This window comes from Nannobrachium achirus (assembly GCF_963921795.1).
Source record: "Nannobrachium achirus genome assembly, chromosome: 11".
NCBI classification, from domain to species: domain Eukaryota; kingdom Metazoa; phylum Chordata; class Actinopteri; order Myctophiformes; family Myctophidae; genus Nannobrachium; species Nannobrachium achirus.
The window spans coordinates 20286373-20312912 of NC_137820.1; the positions used below are offsets into that span (position 1 = coordinate 20286373).

At 43.2% G+C, this 26540-nt stretch overlaps 2 protein-coding genes across 2 annotated transcripts in view; one reads left to right on the forward strand and one right to left on the reverse strand.

The window, feature by feature from the left end:
* Positions 1 to 16317, reverse strand: part of LOC308293882 (RNA polymerase II elongation factor ELL) — a 33687-nt gene extending 17370 nt beyond the window's left edge. Inside the window, exons 1-2 of the mRNA XM_080736531.1 lie at positions 16174 to 16317; positions 13443 to 13490 (exon numbers count right to left, since the gene is read on the reverse strand). Of these exons, the coding sequence (XP_080592657.1) occupies positions 13443 to 13490; positions 16174 to 16311 (186 nt within the window). The 5' untranslated portion in view covers positions 16312 to 16317. The remainder of the gene's footprint in view (positions 1 to 13442; positions 13491 to 16173) is intronic.
* Positions 16318 to 22026: 5709 nt separating this feature from the next.
* The window catches only part of fkbp16 (FKBP prolyl isomerase 16), a gene marked incomplete at both ends in the record, with an annotated part of 36354 nt that continues 31840 nt past the window's right edge, over positions 22027 to 26540 (forward strand). The window contains 3 exons of the mRNA XM_080736932.1: positions 22027 to 22501; positions 22884 to 23053; positions 23628 to 23716. Coding sequence (XP_080593058.1) covers positions 22027 to 22501; positions 22884 to 23053; positions 23628 to 23716 — 734 coding nt within the window. The remainder of the gene's footprint in view (positions 22502 to 22883; positions 23054 to 23627; positions 23717 to 26540) is intronic.

The following is a 26540-nucleotide window of genomic DNA, read 5'->3' on the forward strand; positions in this document are numbered from 1 at the left end:
TGTGGCCTTGGCGATGTGACTCGGAATCAATATCAGGATTATTTAAAACTTTTGCCTCTATTATTCGACGGATATTTACAAAAATATATAGTGAAAATAGAAGATCTACAAGCTCACAGCACGTCGCAACGTGACATGTTGTGAGCTTGTAGATCGGCTATTTTTGTACACCGCCATTGTAAAACACAGTACAACACAGGGTTAAGTGGTTAATCAGACTAATTGGTTTAGTCGATTATGGAATATCGATTAGAATTTGTTTGTGTTTATTCGTTGCTACGGTATATCAGAAAAAAAGAAGGGGAAAAAATGATTCCTCTTAACCTACATGATCAGCAGGATTATGTTGGTTATTGGTTCTAAATATCGGTTTTGATATATTTTCGGTTAATTGCCCAGCCACTAATGTGTTGTGCGGCTATATTAGCCTGAAGTTGAACAGGTTTGATTCAAAATGATAAAGCTTTGCTTTAATGTTCCATTGCTGATATCTGCAGTACTGTCAGTGTTCCTTCAGCTGAACCTTGTGTCCGTCTTCTAGAATTAATCTCGTTTGTTGAGTTACACATTGTGCTCGAATAAACATCCTGGGAGAAACAACGATGTACACTACACACACAGCACGTCCGGGAACAGAATTCTGTTTTCTTTTCCCTTGAGATAGCTCAACAAACAACACGCAGGTCCAGTCTTGATTTGTTCAACTCCCTGGTAGCGTAGTTATGTCCATACACAACACTCACACGTTCCATCTGCACCCAGACATGACTGACACCACTCACTGTTTTCTAATAAGCTTGTATGAACAATACAACACGCTGGAATAATAAAACTATAACAGGGGACTTGTGAACAAATCCCATTTGCACACTAAAATCCTCAGTGTTGATTTAACTTCCCGGGTGTTTTTTTGTTTTTTTACACAGAAGACTGAGGATTTTAGTGTGCAAAAGACAATTTGCCGGCCCAGGTAATTATTAATCAGTTACAGTATTCTGTGTACCACCCTCTGCCATACTGTCCATCTATCTGACAGTGTTGTCTCTGTGTTATTGCTCTATGGGTGATTAATTACATAGTGAGCACGTTTTTTTATCTTTCCAGATATAGCCTGATCTCAATGACGCTAAAGCAAAACTAAATAAATAAATAACACTGCATGAAGTGAACTGGCTCCTCCTTTCATTGAAACTGAAGGAAGCGAGCTTGACTGATTGTCCTCCTGTCTACTTTCCTCACTAAAAAAAGTGACCTAAATAGACGCCACGTTAAGCCAATCACAAAGGCCACGTGGGACCTCCCAGGTCAGAGATGACGACCTGCAGCCAGCCATGGGTGGAGACAGCCTGATAGGCCCACCACCACAAACATAATACAGCCCAATGCCTCATACTAGGGCATTCACGAATAGTGATTTTTAGTATTCGAATTATTCAACCTCAAAGTATTCGAATAGTCGAATATTCGACAAGACTGTCCAAACTGTCAAATATTAAGTAAGCAAGAGGCGAACATTGTGAAAATAGCAGATCTACATGCTCACAACGCCTCGTGTTGCGAGGCGTTGTGAGCATGTAGATCTGCTATTTTCACAATATTTATCTGCGGAACGGACTCAACGGAGTCACATTAAATGTAATGCCTACAATTCCAAGTGCTTGTCAGGGTGGGGGTCCCCAGTTCAAATATGTTTATTTTGGGTGTCACAGCCTAAAAAGGTTTGATAACCCCCTGGTATAGAGCATTAACAAATTCATCCACCAGGGGCATAAAAAAAAAAAAAAAATAATAATAATAATAATATTCGACTTCGGTGAAGAACGTCGAATAGTGACTTTGATATTCGAATATTCGAATATTTGGTGAATGCCCTACCTCATACTAGCCTCTGTGGTCGTATACTGTCTGTGCCTCCATAGTGACAAACAAGCTGGAGGGGTGCCGTCTAGCTGTGTCCCAAACACTGTTACATACAACGACCTGAAAACCTAGTTCCCCTAGAATGCCATTTCAACATAGAATGTCATTAACCAACAGGTAACTCGTGTCCTTTAAAACATATTGGCAAACGGCTCTCTTTCGCAGACCCTGCAGCTGTGTTGCAGCCTGAAAATGCCCGACAGACGGTACCTTTTGTTGATACCATGTCCTAGATTCAGGGCAGTGCCTACTGCCTAATGATTATCACCAATCCCTTCAAAACAACGATGCTGCTGTCACAATGACACGTAGCGCATTGCGTATCACTCTACTATATTTCCAGTGCTTTGGTTGCAGTCAGATGCAGAGAATCTGCTTCTTTTTTCATTATGTTGCCACAGAAAACAGGGTATATAAGGTCAGGCCAAAAGACAAAGCCCTCTACACCAAGTTGAAAGCAGAAACCTTGTATCTCCAAGTCTCAAATTGTTATGTTTTTTTTTCTTTTTTTCTCGTAAAGCCCTGCTTCAATCATACAAGACTATCGCACAAAACTATTGAAAATAGCAGATCTACAATCACACAAGATAGATCTGCTATTTTCAATAGTTTAAATATTATTAATACAAAACGAATGGTTTTGGACATACAAGGTTTCCACCCGACAACGGCGAGATGCCGTTCAATCGGAATTGAAGCAGCTTCTTCAGTTAGCAGTGCTACTAAGTGATGGATTACTGGCTGTTTGGCAACGAGCGGAGTGCCCCTGGCAGATGTGGCCGGGCAGGACTCTAGCTGTCACAAATGCCCAGTCATGCAGGAAAGAAATAATTCTTCTTTTTTTTCTTTTTTTTTGCAGCGTGGAGCCAATGAGCAACTCCTCGCTCCACACCCCTCCTCCTCCCCTTACTGAAACCAAGAGAGCTTGCCATTCACCCTGCCCCCCATCAGCTCTTCAAATGTATACAACCGAACCCACCCATCTCAACACAAATGTGTAAGGCAATCCACAAGGCAGTGGACACTTGAGACATTAAACTGACCGTGTATATATATTCTGACCTATTTATGTCTAGCCGGTCACGTGACGAGGCAAACGCATACATGTCTGCCTTGCCCTTTCCGCTAATTAACCCCGATCAACCAAAAAAGCATCAAAGTGAACAGGCCCAACAGACGAGCCATGTCCTCAAGAGCCATTACTTCAGGACACTGTCTTGAATGGTGGCTGCCTTGACCAGAATTAGAAGCAACAAGTCGGCAAAAAAGAGGTTGTGGAAGTAGGTCACGGCATGCAACATAATTGCAACAGACGATACATCTTTCCCCTTGTCTTTTTAAATGAGAATACTGCTAAACAAACGCTGGCTTGGCCCTCTGGCAACACTGCAGTCCAAGGAATTACTGTCTTGTCTTGAGCGTCGGCAATTATGGTACCCCCCAAAAGGCCAACGTAAACATACCCCCCCGCGCCTCAGTCCCATATTGCCATGACACCCCCTCCCTCTACTCTGTGTGCCTGCAGTGCAGTGGGACACCCACCCCCACTCCAGTCAAGCGTTAGATTTGCCTGTCACCCCCATCCATGCCACTCTGCACACTTCACATTCTAATTCTAATCAATGTCACTCAGGTCAGACCGTTCAGGGTTTGGCCCCGTTTTTTAGGCACAGCCGGCTTCTCCATCTTCATAACCATATGTCACTTAACCCATTAATTCCCAGCTCTCTGATATTGAAGGAGAGAGCCTGTCTCCCCTCAAAACTGTTAACACAGCTGCTTTAAAAAAAAAAAGATTTGTAAGAAAAGATCTTAGAAACGCAGACATACCAACTAAAACAGCCTGGTTTGAGCAGGAGAAATGTGCATTCGAGAGTTAAAAGCACTATTTGAAGGGCTAGTTTGGACTTGTTGCGATCATTTCACGCAGTGCAATAGGGTTCTGCATTTTCATGTGACAAGTCATTAGTGCAATGTGCAATCATTGCAGGAAGTTACCATGACTTGTCATGTCAGTGACTTAATCCACAGTGAGCCATATGATCGTCTCTCCCCAACCTGATGAAATCTACTCCTGGCTTTTTCAGTTGTGCTGTGACCACTGTCTGAACCCCCCACCTCTCCTAACCCTGCCCACACTGGCAGGTTGAGTCATCTAGAAGCTACTATCAGTCAGAGAGGCCGTGTTCATTTCCATAGAGCCGCTGACTCACATAGAGGTTCCAGTCTGGGTCTGCTCTCCCTAGGGCCCGGGGGGTGCCTGTCCGGGCCCCTGCCCAAGGCACTGTGTGCAGGGGTGTCGCACAAAATTCTGGGCCCTGGGTATAAGGATTCACTGCAGGCCCCCCATGAATGTTCATCATAGTGGGAGGGGGTTAAACCTATTTAGACTAGGAGGAATCCATTATTTTGTGCTTTAACTATTGAAAAATATCAGATATACAAGCTCACAGCGAGCTTGGAGATCTGCTATTTTTGAAAAATCTTGAAAATCTTGAAAAGTCTTTGAATAGTTCAAATCCTTCTAAGGTTTTTTTTTTGAAAAACCTATGTTTCTATGTCAGTGGTGCTCAAACTTTTTCATGTGAAGGACCCCCAAAATGATATGTATTTGGCCACGGACCTCTATCTCAAAATATTTAGTTCCAGGCAGGGACCCCCCAGACGCAGATTTTGAGTTACAAATATTTGCTTAAAAAATACATATATTCAAAGATTTGCACACATTTTCACGACTTCTAAAAAAATGGCAGATCTACAAGTTCGCAGCACGGCGAACTTGTAGATCAGTCCTAATTTGACTCCAACAGGTCACTGCAGGGGTCTACGGTCAAACATCTCCAAAGCCAAACCACAGCTGGAGCTCAGGACGGACTTCAATCAACACTATCAAACTATTATCAGTCAAATGGTTTCACAAAATATTTAACATGGGGTTTCATATCTCTCCAGTACGTATGTAAACAATGGGATAGATAGGCTATGCCACAAAATAAAAACATACAAATAAGATAGGATGCATGGTTTTCATTTCCAACAGAGGCATTAAGTAAAGTAAGTGTGACAGTAAAATATGATATGCTTAAAAATATTTTATTTTACATTTGCAGTGTTTGTAATTAATGTCGTTGCCAGTAAACATCATAACACTGATATTATACAGACCAATGCTCTGAATCAAGCTCAACTTTCACTTCCTCTTCAGATAGGATTAAATATTTACAAAATAAAACTAGTCATGACTCATCATGTACTGTACAGTATGTGTGTTACTGAGAGTATAATGAGTTCTGTGTAGCCTGGTGTAAGCTTCGTCATACAAGCGTAAATTAGGCATAAGTGATCCTTAGCAAAAGATCAACTAATACGAACAGCGAATATGAATAGTGATGTAAGTGTAAATTGGCCACCAGTGTATGAATATGGTCAATGAACGGTCTTAAGGAAAGGAGGTCGCACAACTCGTAGCCATGATGCAATAATCTTTTCAACAACAAAAAAAAACTTCTTCAGGGTGGGATTTTTTTTGTTGAAACGTTGGTAAAATAAACACCTTCCATTGACCTCCTTTCTTCACAACAGTTTATCTCCCGTGGTCAGCAGCACCTCCTCACTAATGGTGTGTGCTCCTGTCCTCTTGTTTGCAATGAAATGTCTTAAACATTTAAGAACTATATAAAAGTGAAATAGTCGCTCAAGATACGTCCCGGTGCAAAGCTTGTAGATCTGCTATTTTTTGCCTTTTCTGGGACATGAATGGACTGACAGGGATGCCAGGTTCAAAGAATGAGCAAAAGGGGTGCAGAGATAACAGTACCGTCAGTACAGTACCATCGTAGTATGAGTCCAAGTTAAACTAACCAAGATTTTTCAGATTTTGTTACAATCCTTGCAGTTATGCTCTAGCCTAGCTGAGCTAGACATCCCAGCCATGTTAAAACAAGGAGGGATACTGCAGTTAGTTAGCTAGATGCATTAGTATCTAGGCTGGCCCCAGGCTAGTTATGCTCATCCCAGTCAAATGGCAATCGTCAGCAGCACCATGGCTGCACTGCCCCCCCCCCCCCCCCCCCGCCCCGCCATGGCAGATACAATAACCACCTCTGTGGCCCGAGCCCAGCCACATCTGCTGCCCTCAGCCCTGTGTGTGTTTGGAGATGTCAAATACTTTGAGGCTGTTGTAAGGTGTGAACTGGACCGGAACGGAAAAAACTTGGCAGCGGGGAGCTCCCACAGTGGGACGTGGACAAAGGGCACTTTCGGCGAAGTCCATGGAAAACTATACTCCACGTTCAACTTCCAACCCCCACGTGAGCACTGGATCCACTCATCTTCAATTTATTGAAACAGCACTTTCTTATGACTCCTGTTTGGTGTGAGATTTAGGGGGAAATGTTTTCACTAAAAAGAGATAGATCACTTTTACTAGATCTACTTTTCTCGTTTCTTCTACAGCAGGTCGGCAAAACACATTTTGCCAGGAAAGATGAGAGAGGCTGGCCTTTCTATCTCTCACCCTTTTTTTTCTCCTTTTCTTTGCAAACGTGAGTGAGGAGGCAGAGTTCCCGGCTCTGGTATTTGGCGTGGCAGCTCTGCAATGGGAGCAGGCGCCTGGATATGTGATTTACTCTGAAGGCTGTGTCTGTACTGACACTACGCTGCAAAATTCTGACTGTTAATTTAACTCTGAGCGTGCAAAGATTGACCACAAACTAGATCCATTTTACCATCTCGGAGTTAAATCATCCCTCAGGCTTTTTTGCAGTGCAGCTACCATTGTCATCTCGTCTCAGCCCAGCACAGCACTGGCTGTGATGTCCATCTTTTGTTTCTAGTGTCTTTTCCCCTGCAGAGCTGAGCGCAGCAGGTCCATCGGCCCGCCTGGATTATTCATGAACAGTGTGGCAGTGGCAGTGTGTTGATTGGGTGGGGGTGGGGTGGTGGTGGTGGTGGTGGTGTGGGTGGGGGGGTGTGTTAATGCCTCCCTCAAGCCTGTGCATGAGGGAGGGATAGCCCCTTCACAATCCACTCCCCGGAATGTGCTAAACATTGCTAAGCGACTCAGCAATGAAGGGGGGGGGGGGGGGGGGGGGGGGGGGGGGGCAGTGTATGTATCTATCCCCCAAAACATGCTGTTTTGTTATTGCAATTGACCTCCCACTCCCAAACATGTTGTTATGTGTTATGTTATTTGAGAGTTGCAAGTCACCGTGGCGAGCACAGAAGGATGTGACACTGTAATTTCTCTAATGGACTCAACGCGCTGAGACATTATTCTGTCAATACAAATGGACTCAACGCACTGAGCCATTATTCCGTCAATAAAAAGCACACAAGTGTCAATTGAAAGGAAGGCACCATTTCAGTGGCAGAGGCAGACAAACGTGATGACGACAAACAGTGCCTCGGGGAAACACACGGCTACATTAATTATGGCTATTCGTTATCCCCACCACTGTTTACAATGTGATCTATGATTCCACAGTGACTCATTTGTTGTGAACACATATGTGAGATCGCCTCTTTGGCTCTAAATCATGCTTTTAGTGAGGGGTGGATGTGATAAAGTCTATCCAACCCATTGGTGGGGGTTGGGACTGGGAGACAGGGGAACCAGAGGTGGGGGGTTGGGTATTTTTGACGGGAGCAGTGTGGGGATGTGGGGATGGGCAATTGCCGAGCATCCCCCAAGGTATTGCCTCTCATGCCAAGCAAGATCAGTCTTCTCCAAGGAGCCGGGGCTAATCTGTCAACCTCCACAAACACTCTCCAGCCTCCCCATCCCTCCTAGGGGTGACTCCCTCTCTGCTGAACATGGAGACACCACTTTCTGGTCATGGTCATGTTTGAATTTTTAAATGCCCCCATGTTAAAACAACAGATGATAGCAGAGCAGTATGAACCAGTGCTTTCTCCCACCATCTCAACAATTCAAAGCCTTTTCAAAAACTGCCATTAAAATCAATGGATGTGGGGAAACCCTTAAATCCCGAAAGACTAAAACAAAACACTCTTCTGTTCTCAATTTGCGTAGCATTGGTAACAGTATATTGAGAGAAGGAACATGGATTTAAATTGTAAACCGAGTCATGCCATTCTAAAACCCTTTTTACTTCATTACTATTATCTTTACTACATTTGACAAAAATGTACATGATGTCTTTGCACGGAGATTACTTCAACAGAGACAAATAAAGCAGAGAAGAACAACACTTTTTCTCTGCAATTCAAGCAATGCAGTGATCCTGATCCACTTGGGAACATTGTGCTATACTTCCATTACTGGCCCTGGCAGTCTGTAATCCTTTAACAATTCACATATTGTATATCGGAAACATATCCAAAGCTGATGAACTTACAGGCAAACTCAAGAGGAACCAGACCAAATCCAAAACATGCACCAGGAAGTGACGTGTACACGTCGTCCAGGGCACAACGAGGAAGGAGATAAGCCCTGCTCAATAACAAACTCTGAATGCTCACATGGTCAAACACACACAATTGGTGAGAATAGGCAGGGACCTTTGATCGAGTTGCTATTCTTTGGTCACGATTAACTGTGATCCCAATCATCAGTCCATTTCAATCTTTGACTTGAAATGATAGATTGAGAATTGTATTTATAGGCAATCAATAATGTCTGTCTATCTATCTATCTATCTATCTATCTATCTATCTATCTATCTATCTACTTTTGTATTTGACCATAATAGTACAAAGAATTACATAAGCTTGTTAGCCTTCTTTCACCCTATAGGTTAAAGTTTAAACAATAGCTCTCGGGTGCTGATCTCCAATTGAAGGCTTTGAGTAAACTAGCTACAGCACACAACAGACAGAAACACTGCCTTCTGACCGTGTGTCCATATATTCCTGTTTATCTGCAGTGCCAATGTCAATTGTATCCTGTTGTGCTGAGTTTTTAATAACGGGAAGAATAAAAATCAATGTCGCAGGAAGACTTCTTTTGAGCCACCGCCAGCCGAGCATATTTGCACTCTTTTTTTAAAGGTCTCAGGCAGCTTCCAATGGAATGACACTTAATCTAGTATCACAGGTTGTTTACTAAACCTCACCTCACGTAACACCACCTCAATGTTTTAATGTCTCAACTTCCTGGTTGGCAGACAGACTTTAGCCTGAATAGTTGTGCAAGTTTCTTATTCTATTCTAGTGGAATCCCTGGGACAGGTAGGGAATATGTGTCTCGCTCAAGTGCACTTAAACAACATGGATGACCATTAAACTGGCAGTCCCAAGAATACAACCTCTATGAACGCCTTCATAACCACATTATACATTATTTTAATTCTGATCATCTGCAACACTTTGCTTTGTCTACAGCCAACACTTCCTGTAACTGCAAAATTGGCTTTAAGTGCTCTGGTCGTCACAATAATATCCATGGCCAAGTCCTTGTTTGAAACTACAGTATGCCATAATGACAGGGGAGCTGACTTCAGAGCACTTTTACCCCGGCTTCAGGATCTCGTGAGGTTCTGTTCCTAAAATAAGGCCATCTAAAAAATCCTGCAGCCAAACTGCCCTTCCGTGAAAAACAGTGGGCCTCAGATGGGCAGGGCACACCGGGACTTTTGCCTCGCTTGACACATCTGGATGAATAGAGTGGCGTGTGCCCTTTCAGACACACGTGGGACAACTCCCCCCCCCCCCCCCCCCACACACACACACACTGGAAGACGACTGCTCTCTGACCGCATTCCTTTTATTGTTATTCTAATAAGCTTCCAGAAGAAGAAGGAAAAAAGTCCCACCCTGGCCTGGCGGGTGTGCATGTGCAAAAACACACACACACACACACACACACACACACACACACACACACACACACACACACACACACACACACACGCCAGCACGCTCACACACACACACACGCGCGCGCGGCCATGGCAAAAGCTTATTTTCAGTGGAAGGCAAAGCGCTGTGATGATGGGGGTTAGACCAAAAAGCAGCCATGTGTAAGATAGAGGTCCTGATGTCTCCCAAGGATTCAGCCAAGGCACGGGGTGAAATGGCACAATAATCAGGGGGGCAGACAGGGGGGAGGGGGAGGGCACGGGAAGCCCAGCCTCCAGTCCTCCTGAGAATAATCTCTAAGAGCGCTGCTACATTCCCCCGCCTCTGAGCACCACTGCCTTAACCCAGCAGCTGTGCATATAAATATAGACAAGGCCACAGACAGAGAAACATCCTTTCATTGGCTTGGAACATTGCAATTCACTATTGATGAATGGAAGAAGAAGTGACTCCATTGTCAAATCATTAACCCAGCAGTAAGATTAGTCTCTTAAGACAGCCACAATAACAAAGTGCAAGTTGCTCATTATTATATGACTATTTAAAGGGAAAAATATATAATAGCCATATCTCAACATGTTTACAATACAATACCAAAATACAGTATTTACAAGTCATAACCATTCTCTCTTTACAGGAAAAATATCCCCTAAAACTGGGCAATATATTCATGCGACAAAATATACAGGGGGGGGACTATATAAATTGTTTCCTATAGCTTGGTTCTAGGTATAAGAAGAAGTACTATGAAATGAATGTATTACTAAATGGATATAGAACATGCTAGCGAGGACTATGTGTTGCCAGCCCTTAAGGAAAATAAGCAGCAGCATGTGAAATTCCTGGCCATGGGAACTAAACCTGCACCGAATATATTTCTCAGTCCCTGGTGATGATTTCAAAGTAATGCAGACCTGATTTTTTTTTAACCGGCAGCTTTTATGAATAGTGAAAATGATTTATCTTCCCTTCTCTTATTTCTTTACAGTTGCATCACCCTTTCCCACTTTCAACTTGTACCACCGGGATAATGTCTTCTCTTTTCCTGTGCAGCCTAACTAATTAATGATCACTTTTCTCCAATGTCCTTTTGAATCTAATATACTGGTTAAATTAGTGTGTCTGTGTGCGTGCGTGTATGTATGTGCTCTTGCTCAAGTATGTGTGTGTGTGTGTGTGTGTGTGTGTGTGTGTGTGTGTGTGTGTGTGTGTGTGTGTGTGTGTGTGTGTGTGTGTGTGTGTGTGTGTGTGTGTGTGTGTGTGTGTGTGTGTGTGTGTTTGTGAAAGGGGGGGTATAAGAAGTTCTAATCCTAATTTATTTCCTGTCTGTCAGTCATGTGCAAGTCAAAATTAAGTTCAAATGTTCACATGACCAGCCTAGAGATCCTGGATCAGTTGTCCTATTCACTGGTCTTTACGCATGTAAGGGCCTTGGCTTCAAAGAACGTTCTACCCAAAGATATTCTTGCAGTGTAAACATGCAGACTTTGAATTCAGCTTTTGCCTGCCTCGTGAGGGATTGTACGCATGCTACAACTGAGTAAACCTTTGTTGTTGTTTTCAGTTTGTGTGACTTTTTTATACACTCTCCTTCAACACTGGTTCCAGATCGAGGCCATCGCCTTTAGTATTTGATTACAAACCCAGGAAGACAATTTACAGGAGTAGTGTGAATTGCAGGGTCCAAGAAAAATTTGAAAAAAACTCTGGTGAAAACCTCAGCATGCTATTTCTCGATTGGAGCACTGGCCTCTGACAACATTGAGTCCTGGAGCAGTGACTGCCAAGAGAGCAGTTTTGAGGGACGCCTTTGGCTTCATGGCCCTGGAGGTGCCTCCAGACAGGAAATGTGATGTGAGTTGGCATAAAAAAACCACACCCGTGTGAACTGAGCGGTGGTTTACCCCCCCCCCCCCCCCCCCCCTTCCCCCCTGTGTGTGTGTGTGTGTGTGTGTGTGTGTGTGTGTGTGCGTGTGTGCCTGGTCTGGCCTGGCCTGAACAACAGCGCCCCTCCCTTAACATGTGTGGTCATAAAAGGTACTGCAGGCCTGCAGGCTACATACAGACACACACACACGCACACACGCACACACACACGCATACACACACGGCCACGTATAGGAGACGGTGTAACCACCGCTCAAAAAGTGCCCTTTATTGTCGGCTCTACAACCACCACTGGTCCCTGGTCAGCAGGCCGCTCGGCACTGCATTTGACCTCATACTACTTGCAGACCCCTCCCCCCTCCATTTCTTCCATTTTTTTTTTTTTTACAAATAAGTACTTTAGCAATGATAAGCATGATTATAAAATGCTGGGGAATGCCCCCAGTTGTTTTTAGTCCAAAGTATAGTACAGGGGCCCTCCAAACTTGGACACAAGCACAGACTTGATGTCCGTTATGTTAGTTGCTCTCCATACTACCACGTTCACCAGCATCCTCCCCCCAACCAACGGCTAAATCTGTCTTTCCCCCCACCAACGGCTGCAACTATCTCATTAAAGCTCAGTCGTCCAGCCCAGGGACCATTGTCACACACAGGGGGTGGGTGGGTGTGTTTGTGTGTGAGGGAGGGAGGGGCATGCTTGAATTCCACATCAAGCAATTTGAATATGTAAAGTGCCAGCCAAGATATAGCCTAATCACCAAACCCTATTCAATGATTAAAGCATACTTAAATTGTACAGACATAACGTTGTTTAACTGGAAGTCCGCAATCGTCCATAAGCATAATGTGCATCGCCCATTTTGCAATTGCATTAGGTCCGACTGTTTCTATATGCTGATCAGCACTGTCAAGATATGTGGGGGAAATAAACCCTGTGTTTCAGATCATTCATGTCTGTACTGAGACAACAAGCACGGGGACATGGGAGATCCCTGTGGTTCGCCACCTCATGTACCACCACACCTCCCCCTCTCTGAACAAAGCCTGCCCAGTTGCAAGCCTGACCCAGTAACCTGGCGAGTGGCCTGGGGGTATAATGTACCCTGGCTACCAGAGCCCAGGTTAGCACACGGGGCCAGCACTTTTGTACAGCGCAAAGTCACTTTCGTCAATGCAATCGGCTCTTGCAGGGATTAGAGCAGCTCCTTTTAGACAGGGCCGATTGTGTGGCAAATGTGCGATAGCCTAGCAGGGCCTGAGCTGGGGAGGGTGCAGTAGTGGTGGCTGGGCTAATCTGGCTGGACACAGGCATCTTTCTTCACTGGCAATTCACAGGAATGTCCTCTCTATTTTACTGCCAAGTGTTTTTGTAGATTATGCCCCCCTCCTTATGTTCACAATCCAAGATATTTGATTCTATGCATTCAGGTTGAGCAAACCGTGTACTACAGCCTCCCTACCCCTCTGCATCCCAGGAAAGACCTGCACTACTCATGGTTGAGGGTACTGAGAAAATAATCAAGCCTGCATTTACAATAACCACATTCCCTGTGCGGATTGTTGAGGCTTTTCACTTATATAGCAAACATGAGAAGAACTCCACCATATCACAACATTTGCAGTCTCGCAAAGGCAGGCCTCTAGGGCCTAACATCAGATATACAGTACGCAGCTGCCGATCAGATGCCTTAGGAATTAAATGAGCAAATGTAGAGGGACAGTCATGAGCGTTCTGCACACCCAATCAGAACTAATTAAAGCATTCAATTTCTGAAGCCTTAGGAAGGACATGCAAAACACATTCATCTTACCCCCTGGCTCCCCTTGAAGCAAATTGCTGGCTGATTTGGAAGTGATCCCTGCGGAGAAAGAGAGAGAAATTGGTTAACATTTAACATAAATGGATTTGGATTTGTAATATGGTTGAAGAGTGTTTGTCAATCAGATAGGCAGTTAATATGGTGTTTTTTAATTGATAATACGTTAGATAATATATATATATAATAAGAGCCCTATACTGTAAGGTAAGCACAACAGGGTTATTCTGACAACACCAGCTCGGCATAATACCCAATGTAAAAGCCAAACATCACATTAACTGAAATTTTTCAATTAGGCATTGCCCTAGTGGCTCAGTGACATAGTTAATAATTTTGACAGGCTGCCACATTAAAGATTTTCAGCACCATTGTTCAGTGGAATCTGATCAATCAATCTAGCAGAAAACCTTGCAGTCAGTTCTAGGTGTGTGTGTGTGTGTGTGTGTGTGTGTGTGTGTGTGTGTGTGTGTAGGGGGGACTGGGGGGAGGGTGTTACAAAGTTAAACCCCCTCCTCCATTATTCTGTTTATTTCCCGAAACGGGTAAAGGTTGCAACAGATCCCAAAGGGCAGCCTAAGCTAATTCTAGGACCAATTATATCTGTGTAAACAAGTACTTTCTATAAGCCCTGTACAGTGGCTGGTTGAAACCTGTGTTCCCTTTGTAAAGCTGAACTGAAAATACCAAATTCCTTATATAACAGGGGCAACATAATGTGCCTGGTTTGAGATTGTGATCGAAAGGACGTCTTGCTTTCATCTGAAGACAAATATCTTTCTTCTGTTGACAAAGCTGAAATATCGTTTTAAAAATGTATTGCCTACTTCAGAGGTCAGAGATTGGTTGAGAGATAAGACCTATTATCTGCAAGTGACAGCAGTGACAGACCCAAGCCATTTCCTCAAAGCATTTGAATTTGGATCAATTTGAACATTCTTAACAGCCATCATGTTTTGTGGTGGAAACTTATCGATGAAACAGAAACACTGAAACATTTATATGCCGATAACCTCTTATTTGGTAACCCTTGACAATTGCACCCCAGGGTTTGCCTGTGAGGATGAATAATTCAGTGGGGTAACCTATCCTGCGTTTTGGCCTGGAGGAAGTTGTACAGCACTCTGATTGGAGCAAGCGGCACAGGAGTTTACCCTGCCTGGCGGACCAATGAGCTTTGGAACTGGGCGGGCTTCCGACCGTGCAAGGGCAACAACAATGCACAAGAGCCCAGCAACAACTTGCTGTGCCCCACCACCCAATGAGCAACCAGTGGTGGAAAGTAACTAAGTACATCTACTTAAGTACTGTACTTAAGTACACTTTTGAGGTATGTGTACTTTACTTGAGTATTTCCAATTGACAATACTTGTCCTATACTCCACTACATCTCAGAGGCAAATGTTGTACTTTTACTCGACTACAATTAATTGAAAACTTTACTTACTATAGTTACTAAAACATAGCCTACATTAGCCACTTCAGCCCTAGGCCTATATAATAGGCCTAGATTTCGGCCATTGAAAATACAAGCTCACAATGTGTCTTATACATTTGAAACAGTGAAATGAGACATTCTGCATAATGAGTAGCCTACTTTTACTTCTGGTAGGCCTCTATTAACTACAGTTTGATCCCACGTTGTAGGCCTACTTTTACTCGAGTACATTGAATTCCGGACTTTTACTTGTAACAGAGTATTTCTATATCGCAGTAGGCCTATTGATACTTTCACTTAAGTAGGCCTACAAAATGTGAGTAAGCTACTTTTTTCCACCACTGCCAATAAGCAACGGAGTGTGTTCTGCGGGGCTGTGGACTATAAACTACCGAACCCATGTCCACACTCCACAGCTCCCATTCTGTGGTACAGCTGCTGACATTTAAGCAAATAACTGTAGGGATATTTATAGGCATAGCAGTGACTGTCAGAAAACTCACAAAAGTAGGATTTTAGCCTAAACCATAAATATCTGAGGGAGACAGGGAGTATATTGTTATCTGACACACGCAAGCAAAACAGTCAAGAGAAAATAAACGAGAGTTTGTCTACACAGAACATCCAAAGTGATTTCATAGCTTAGCCTACTGCTTACGGACAATTTGCGTATAGTAGGCTAGACAGTAGACATTCATTACCTGACGGGCGAGCGGAAAAGGAGCCCTATAATGACTGACAATATTTTTCGCCGATAGATAGCTTATAAACTGTATATAGGCATCAGTCACGAGTGACTGTTTCTAGCTTTAATGTAAAAGCATAATAAACGCTTCTTATCCGAACTTGAATAGACTACGTTTATATTTTCATAAGTAAATTGGCTATTTAAGCATTAATTATCTAGATCTATTTAAGGTCCAAATTGGATTTGCTCAAGGCTCGTGCAACTTAAACAAATTCCATTCATTCATCATAGACTACTGCCCTAGAGTAAAGCAACTATGATCATAATAAATCAAGCTCCGCCTGATAGGCTATGTCCCGTCCTGTGTAACTGTCTCACCCTCAGACAACGAATAGACTATACCCTATAATAACCACGTTATTCTCGATGACACTTTAGTTCAAATGGTGCTGAGTATTTCAACTATTAGGAACTTTTCAAGATGTAGAAGTGTCCCGTTTTCCCCTTTTTTTGTAATAGTTCTCACTCACAATTTAGATTAGACTATGACCTAAAACAAGTCTTCAAACGAAAACGCAGTCCCATTCTGTTGCCTTTACCTTAAGGTTCTGGTAGGCTTCGAGCGTCCGGATGGCAGTGTCAGTGAGCTTTACGTGATAGAGGGTTTTATTCGGGGTGGTTTTGTTGATCTTCCCACAGGAGAGTCCATAGCGATGCTCCTGTCTCAGCGCTGCCATCTCTACAACTGAAGCCTGGAGTTGGCGACATTCTCCGCGAAACGTCACGAGGACCTGGGCGGAGTTATGTGCTGGCTGCCGTGCGTTGTTGCACACGCACACGCCACAGCCTTGTTACTTTTGACGGTTTTGACACGTCACACGCACGCACGTGTACATACACACACACACACACACACACACACACACACACACACACACACACACACACACACACACACACACACACACACACACACACGCTGATAGCCACAACGTTTTGCATTTATTATGTCCTGTTTTTAAATCTTGTGTCATAGGTCAGTGGTCCTCAAACATTTTAATTCCAAGGACCCCCCCCCCCATTTACAGACTTAAAGGAGTAGGCCTAGTTCACCCCCAAAATGAAAAAAATGTTCTATTGATTACTACATTACATTATGATTCAATAGGGGGGGAAAAACATTTTGGGGGTGCCTTTAAGGGTCCATTTGGAACCCCCCAAAGAAGCCTGCAGGGTCCCTGGACCCCAATTTGAGAACCACTTGCTTTGGCAATGAAAACATATGTTTTCTCATGCCAATAAAGCTCCTTTGAATTGAATTGATAAAGAGCGACTCATTTAGAAGCAGATGTGTTAACTAGACATTGTGTTGTTCATTAAAAAGTGTACAGATCTAATAGATAAACATCTGTCTTGAGACAATACATATTTAATGAAATCTCTGTTATTTTACATGGATATTGAAAGTGTCTTATTTAATTTCCCTTTAAAAAAAATAAGATTCCTAATCATCTCTATCTAATATCTCTTATCTGTCTTGTCTCTTTTGCAACCTATTGTCTTGAAATTGATTTAATTAATTGCTAACACATAAGCTAATAATAGCCTAAAATAATGTTATTATTTTAATAATTAATTACTAATAATAATAATGTATTTTATATAGCTTATATAGATTTTTATATTGCATGAAAACTATCAATCACAAAAGGTAAAACAAAGTTTAAAAAATGTATATATTGCTGACAGTAGCTACACACAATTTAACACGAAAACACCTTCCTAAATAGAAAGGTCTTTAGGCCTGTCTACACACAATTTAACACGGACACATACAGTAAAGGTCTACTTACATGCGCGCACGCACGCACGCACGCACGCACGCACGCACGCACGCACGCACGCACGCACGCACGCACGCACACACACACACACACACACACACACACACACACACACACACACACACACACACACACACACACACACACACACACACACACACACACACACACACACACAAAACATGCATTTTGCCATTTGTCTTCCAATTATAGTGGAAAAACATTCTTATTCCTGAATAAGAAATATGTAATAGCAAATTTGAAACAAATTTCAGGATTAGAAGTATTTAAACAGATGAAGTGGATGAGACAATGATACAAAAAACTATCAAATGTGGGTTAATTAAGTCTTAATCCCTCGCAGACAAGATGCTTTGGCTTTGGATTAAAGAGCTGTCTGTCTCATAGTCAATGATGGAGAGTTTGAACATATGGCAATATGATGACTTTCATCTATGGTGTAAACAGTACAAGCATTTCCACAGAGATTTTGTCAGTAATCATAATTCAGTATTAATATTGTTCATAAAAGAAAACACATGGCAAAATAAAATAAATAACATTCAAGTGAAGAAAAAACTCAAACAAAATCATTAAGTATGAAAATATTAGGGTTAATAAACAATTATTCAATCTGCATACAATTAATCTACAATTAAGCTTGGCTTTATATGAGAGGTTGAATGTCAAAGCGTTTAAAAAGCTTAGAAAATACAACAATCAATGCCTAAATCATTTTCAGGTCTGCGATTTTTCATTTGATGCTGAAGATAGTGGTCTTTGAAGACAACAAAGTATGCAATCTGGCTAGCATCATGAAAAAAGGTCCTTTTCCTTTGAGAGAGTCTGTTCTTGAGAGATTACAAAGTATGCCCCAGCAATTATTTTTATTGCTTCAGGCCATTATTCATATTTAATTGAGATAATACATCATCCATTTTTGATGCTTAACTTTATTCTCCTCATGCCCAGGTGAAAACTCAAGCTTTTGAACTTGTGTTCACATACAACTCTTATTTTCCATCCTATTATGAAGTTGTCCTCATTTACAGCTATTATCTTATTCTCTCTTTTTGGCATGTTCTTCACATTTGCTTTGTTTTTTGTGCTTGGTCAAATGAAGATTCATGATTCTGACATTGATTTGAAACATAGAATGTATCCATGAACGATAACACAACCGTTTAAATCCAACACATTGCATCCGACTTTGTCAACTGTCTATATGTACGAACACGATTGGCCCGTGTTCGGGGTAGGGAAGCCGGGGCAGGGCGGGTAATATTTGTCACTGCAAGTAATTCTATGGGCTGGGGAGGCACATGTCAGTGGGATGTGTTGGGCTGGAGGAGTTTCCCGAGGAACTTAAGCACAACGGTGGGGGCCGGTGGTGGGCAAGGAGGTAGGGAGCGCTTCGCTGTGTTCACTTGGACTGCACGGAGGTGCCGAATGTCGGGGGGACAAAGATTTACTATTCTGTTCATAACGGCACATAACTCTGTAATGACGCTGAGTCGGCTCATGCGACCGTTGCAACGCTCGACACAGCGACTCGCTCGCCACCGCTCACTCGCCGGTGTCTCACGTGGCTCATGGTCGCCTGAGACGGCGTGCCTTTGTCGTCATCACCGAAAACAAGCGCTCCTTTCCCCCCCACACCCATTGGGAAAAACATGGACGCTATTGGACAGACGCTCTATATGTCCTCCCGGTGGGGGCTCCTCACTGGCAACAGCATGCACATAAATGTGGGTGGGGAGGAATGAATTGGCATAACTACTAAATTGGGGAGAAAAAGGGATAAAAGCAATTGAAAACGTCTAAATATGCTGTATAATCTCAAATCTCAAGTTAATTTTTCTATAATTATTTAGCAGTGGTAGACCGTCTCCTTGGCATGAGAGTGTGTGTAGGTTACTATGTTACTATCTACACTGGCGGCTTTTTGCTCTACGCAGACTACGCAAATGCGTGGATCCCCGAGGATAGCCGAGGCCCCCTGAGCTGCCCCATAAAAATTACCTTTCAGTCTGCCTGTATACATGACATCGCTCCGTCGCGGACTTTCTCTCTGTCTCTCTCTCTCTCGCTCGCGCTCTGTCTCGCTCGCTCGCTCGCTCGTTCCCACCCACACACACACCATACGTAGCTCAGCTGCACGTCAAGCTACTGCATGCGTCATATAAGCAAACGTCAACCCTTGACTTCCAGTTGGTGGGCTTCAAAATAAAAACCTTTTTCCCAGTCGGTGGACTCTATGCGTGTGTACTGTATGTAGCCTGAGCATGAGCTGCAATACCGCTGGTGACCAAGTGGCGCTGTTACTTCACACACACACACGCACGCACGCGCACGCACACGCACACGCACACAAATGCATGCATGCACACGCACTCACGCACGCAAACACGTGCACACACGCACACAGGGGACAAGGACTGTTCAGAGCAATTCCGTGGACACGCAGTCTTAGCGCAAAGAATGCAATTCTGTGCGCCTCCAGTCCGCAACGGCTGTTGTTGATTGACAGGATCACTTCCCTGTCATATCCCACAGCCACACCTAATGCAGAGCCGTGCTGCTTTCATTGGCTTCAAGAGCTCACAGATGGACAAGATTTGAATAAAGTCGGTTGAGACAAACTTCATTCAAATTAGATTTGTCCTTGTCAGTCCGTCTGATCCGTGCGATCAGCGTGAATCTTTCCGTATCGCACTAGACGGACTGTCTCGCAAGCCTCCATTGGAAATGAAAGAGATGCACACACACACACACACACACACACACACACACACACACACACACACACACACACACACACACACACACACACACACACACACACACACACACACCACCGCTCACTTCAAACTTGGTTTGATTTTTTAAGTCACTTTGAGTATTAGGAAATCACTTAAATCTGTATTGGGCATCTACAGAATAGGCAGTGATTTTGATTTGTAGGCATTGTTAAAACTAAACTGTGATGTTGAGTGTGATAGGGAGGGAGAACAGTTTCTAAAAGCTCCATGTCTATCTGCAAGTTACACTACTACAACCTGGAAGGACAAATTATCTGCAATAACACACACACACACACACACACGCACACACACACACACACGCACACACGCACGCACACACGCACGCACGCACGCACGCACGCACACACACACAGACACGCACACGCACACACACGCACACGCTGCATGCACACAGGCATGCATGCACGCACGCATACTTACACACACGTATAGCATACTTACACAAACAAGTATTTTAAAAAACATTCCTAAAGGTGTTTATGAGGGTCCTTCAATGTTATTTGTTCTATATCTTTCAGATTAAATAGCTAACAGCGAGGAACCACAAACAGACTAAGGCCTGCCTGCTGTCTGTCTCACCACTCCCAACTAACTATACCAATATGTCGCAAGCCTTGAAAAACCTGTTTGTTGGAATATTATTATCTAATTATTCAATTAGATCATGCTACGTAAATCATACCATGCATAATATACTATCTTCAACATCTGTTGTTGTTGTTGTTGTTGTTGTTGTCTACTTTTAACATGCAAAGGGATTATGTGAATGAAAGTGCATTGCTTTTTCTTAGTTTATTAAAATCCTTTTAGTCTCAGAGAATGTACACATGTGACACGTCATGCAGCTGCAACCCCTTATGAGCTTATAGATCGACTATTTTCACTATAGGCCTACTTGGCAGTTGGCACAGGGCTTAAGTTATTAATTCATAATATTTCTTTGTAAGTTTGTCCTCCAAGAAATGTAGTAAATATTTCTATTTGAAATAAAGTGAAAGGCATAAGCTTGTAGAGAATCAAACCCTGTTACTTAAGTATTAGTACTATGTAACTGGATAATCTGGTGCGTGACAACTCAGGGGTCAGCAGGTCACAGCAGGTTGTTCTATGAGACATGTGGACTCGCTGAGGCACTCACAGAGTGAAACTACAAAACAAGAATCACACAACAACAGCGTATAAATTAAGCAATAGAGACTGCAGCTCGACTCCTGAGATCTTATTAGTAGACTAGACTGCATGCATGGAAACTGCATTATGGGTCAGTGCGATGAACTCATTAAGAAGCTTACAGACGTTCAGGCAGATTTGGTTTTGCTCTTCTAATCCTGCAGATTACCATCCCACAAGCCTGCTGACCGAGAGTGCTTCGTCTCGGCGTACAATTTCTTTACATTGGTCATTTTCTCGTCGCTCCCATTCCTTTCCCGGGTGCAATGGAGGCTAAGTAGGACACTTGCAGAGGAGCGGAGAGGAGGTCAAAGTGCAGCAACCCTGCATTACCTCCAACACTGCGGTATACCAAGCTTTAAACTAATTGTAGATGAAGCTAGTATTTAGGGATGCATTTGGGAGGTGGATTTAATCAAACACCACGTGGATGCTCTTTTTTACTTCATTAATATATCACATGGTGTCTTTTATGGATGAAGATATTTTTCGGTTTTAATTAAACAGCAGGGGTAAAGATTTAATTTACAACCGAACGACCAACCAACACGTTCATATAAAGAGATAGTTTGGAGAAGAAGGATCAACCCTCTCTTGGAGGCTTCCTCGGATGATGCCTCTTGCTCCCTATGGTGAAATGGAGACCGACGCATGTTGTGAAGACACTAAGGAGCCCGTTGTGGAGTCTACAGGTGCTGAGGTGAGAGAGGCCATTTCTGGGCCTGCCAACAAAGACAACGGAACAGAGACAGAGCAGACTTATGAGTCCGTACAGGAGCACGAGGAGGCACACAGGAACGAGGAGGACGAACCTGAGAGCCCATGTGGAGGGAGTGAATGCACTGGGACAGAGACCTCCGTTGGCGTTCCAAAGGGAAAGGGAACACAGACAGAACGCGAGGATGGGAAGACACTTCTGAAGAGAAACAGTTGGAAGACAGTCCGATTTGTTGACCCATCTATAGCAGAGGCTGGGGAGGAGTGGGACAGCTTCACAGAGAATCTGTTCCCAGAGTATGACACAGAGGAGTGGATTTCCTCTACATTTGAGGAGCTGTTCGAGGCAGAAAACTGGGAGGACATCACAGGTATACATAATTTATGCACATTGTACGCAGAGTCGGGTTACATTAATACCGCAAACAAATGTTGTAAAACAATTTAAAATAGATTTTCAGAAACTTTCATATATTTTCCAAAACAGCCAGGACAAGTAGCAGATTAACAGGCTCACAATGTGTTGGGACGTGTTTGGTAAGCTTGGTAAGATTGGCTATTTTCGCTATTTGTCACACAACAAAGTATATAGGGCTTAAATGGTTAAATCACTATTAGATATTAGATACCAAGACAGTACCACTCACTTTCAGTGGTTGTTTCAGATCTGCAAGACAACAACAACAACAACAACTTGTTAACAGATTAACATTGTTTCCACAACATGACCTTCCTGTCCTGCTCCTCATCCAGATGAGCGGCTGTTAAGGAAGAAGGTGCTGAAGCCTGGACTTCCAGATGCTCTGCACCCTGCCTGGGGTCAGGAGGTCACTGTAAAGATGCAAGGCGTCCTGGAGGACCGCACTGTGGTGGAGAGAGACTGCAAGATGGTCTTTGTCATAGGAGAGGGAGACGTGAATCAGGTGAGGGCTTTTAACCTCTCAAACTTCTCAACAGAAGAGCAGGTCTCACCTGTATCTGGCTATACACCTAATATAATAGTGAGTAGTAGTACCACCGCAGTCTGGCGGAAACCTTGTATGTCCAAAACCGTTCCTTAATTATTATTGTTTTAATTAGTGAAAGTAGCCGATCTACAAGTCTATTATGACATGACCAAAATAGGGATGCCAGGTTGAAAGTGTTTAAGTTTGTCTGTGTGTTTTATAAATATTATTTTACCAATTGTCACGAGAGCCTGTGCCTAAATAACTACATTGGATCCATAATTGGACACAGGTTACTTTCTTTCCTTTCCCGAAAAGGTTCAGTTTTGGACATTACAAGGTTTCCGGGCCAACAGCGACGATCTAAGAATGACAGTCTCTTTATAGTTAAAAAGTGAGTAAAATAACGTGTATAGATTCACTAGCAACAGCAAACTGTACTGGGCAAGTTCGGATTCAACATGCAGAGAATAAGACAGCTGTTCAATAACTGTGTGCAAATACATGTCCACTGAGTAGTGAGTGATGCCATGCTGTTCGAAACCTGCAGGCCCTGGAGGAGTGTGCCATATCTATGCAGAGGGATGAGATTGCGTTACTGCTGGCAGATTCGCAGTTTGCTTATGGACATTGTGGAAGGTAGGGATGCTGCCACTCGCCTTCGCAACACCGCGGCATGGAGCCATCCATCCAGCAACGGCTTTGGCATATCTACCAGTTTGTAAATCTGAGGTCTGTTTATGATGTTACAAGCCCGGGGAGAGGATGTTTGAACTAGATTTCCAGATTTGCTCATTTATCACCCTGATTTCAAAAAGTATCTCTCATCTATCATCGCTCTGTAAGAGGCCCAGGGCTTTTGTACCTGTTGCTGTGGGGGCAGCCTGGTTATCTTCAGTAGCAGGGTTAATGAACCATAAACAGGAGCAGATGGCCTCCCCCTAACGCCATTCAGAGGTGGCCAGGGGCCAACACCTCCCAGCCTAAGGGAGGGCAGTGCTCATATTACAGCCAATGGCTTAGGTTTATAATGCCGGTGCCATTAAAAGAGGCAGTGTAAACTGAAAGGAGTCTGGTTTGTTACTACCCAAAAATGTGTTCTCGCATGTGTTTGTCTATTTTCTTACTCGGAGATAACATGAACACATTGTGAGGATGAGATTTCATTTTCCCACCTAGTTTTTATGGGTTGCCTCCATACCATATGTACTATATCATGCATCATAATTTGTTTTTGATCATGAATCATTTTATAGCACAGATGTTCTCCAATTAATACATACGATTTTGTGATAGATCAAATGTACATTATATTTTTTATTTTGTTATTCAGTCTTTCACGAGTGCCAGGATCAGTGCCAGCATTAAAGGCTGGTCATTTGAGGACAAGTGCAGTTCAGTCACGTGTTTCCGGATCAACTGATGCATCATAAACAATTACATCTGGAGTCTGGACATCTGTAGCGAGGAGTAATACAGATAAAAACAAGGTCACTTGCACCAAGACGTATCACATCGTAGGTAGAAACCTTGTATCTCCATATTATAGATTTTAATGTTTGTTTTAATAAATCAACGCACTAGTACTTTGTCTAACGATAGTGTCATGCAAAAGTAGCAAAAACAACCGATCTGCAAGCTTATAACACGTACGTCGCGATGCGTTGTGAGCTATAAAAGGGTGAGCTTTATTTGACCACAAGTGGTGGAAATGTAGAAGCAATGGAGATGCCAACCAACCGCTTGGCAGCAACCACAGGGTGATTCCATGTATAGAATACTCAGAATGAATGAAATATCGGTCATTCCAATCCAAGGTGCCCAGAAGCATGTGAGCTTTACCCTAGATTATGATTGCCACTTTACCCTCATTCATACTTTGTTGTACAACGGCATTGCTCACCGAAAATAACGAATGCACGGTGTTGGTTACTTTCGCCTTGAAAATTGTTTATTTTCATAGTAGGACAAGGTATGAATTAGGCTTTAGCCTGCATGCTTGTGTGTATGATGAAAGCATAATTCCCCAGCTCTAACTTTAGAAGTCATACTTTACATCCTGGAATGTATACAACATCTGATGCCCCCAGACGGAAAACAGCATATTTTGAGCATGTCATATGTGTGTACTGTTTTTTGTGGTCTTCTGTTTTTTCATCAGGGTCAGTGTGATGTGTGTGGTTCTTTGTGGTCTTGGGGTCTACTATGTAGTGTGCGTGCAGGGTGTGCAGTGTGCGGGCGTGCATCGCTCGCATGTGTGCCATACACACCACGTTTGTATTATGGTGCTCACGAGAGAGGTCACAGTGGTTGTTAAATCTGGTTAGGTGTGTTTGTGTGTGTGTGTGTGTGTGTGTGTGTGGGGGGGGGGGGGGGGGGGGGGGGGGCAGAGAGAGAGAGAGGGAGGGAGAGAGAGATGGAAGTGAGAGAGGTGCTGATGGGTGAATTTAGGTGCGAGGTGGGAGTAGAATCTTCTGAGTCACACACAGTGTGTGTGTGTGTGTGTGTGTGTGTGTGTGTGTGTGTGTGTGTGTTTTGGGGGGGGGGGGGGGGGGGGGAGAGAGAGAGAGAGAGAGAGAGAGAGAGAGAGAGAGAGAAACAGCGGGAGCCCAGTTAATGATTGTTTTGATGCACTTGATTAGGGTTGTATACCGTGGAGTCAAATTTTACCTTGCCCCTAAGGTAGACAATCTGGGCACCATGCCAGCTATGTAAAGGCTAGCGACACACTGAGGTTGTTTGTTCCCAATATACAGTAGTTGTACTCTTAGGAACACAATACTTAAATACTTAATTTACAACAAAATAAGTGATTGACAAAATAAATATCTCCAAATAAATCTGATAATGATTTAGTGTGATGTTTGCATTGAACATCCAGCGACGATTGATCAGAACAGTATTTGACCGTTAAGCTATTCAAAAATATCCGATCTACAAGCTCACAGCCCATCTTGGTGCATCACTTTGTGATCTTAGATTTGCTATTTTTTTTAAAGAAAAATCTTAAAGGTTAAACACCATTTCTATTGTGGGTCCCTGGTAAAAAAAAAAAAAAAAATCAGATGGCAGTCAGCAGCCAAATACATATGGCAATCTACATACAGTAGGGGTCCTTGTCCTTGACATGAAAATGTTTGAGAACCACTGATTTAAATGAGTTCAGAGGGGTCTATATTAGAGACAATTTGACAAGCCCTGGGTGTCTGTGCCATTCAAATGACAGAGAGACAAGGAGGGGGAATTTCATTACACCCTCCTTCTCTGATGGATATACAATGATTGAACTCTGTCACCTGTAGCAAGCAGCCACAAAACGTGTCTTCTAAGAGCATTTCACAGTTATTTGTCTGAGCAGTACACAATACCCTGTAGAGGACCTGATTCATCACTGCACTTGTACTAGTGGTGGACAAAGTACTCCTTAGTTCACAGAGTCAAAGTATAGAAACTCTGGTGAAAG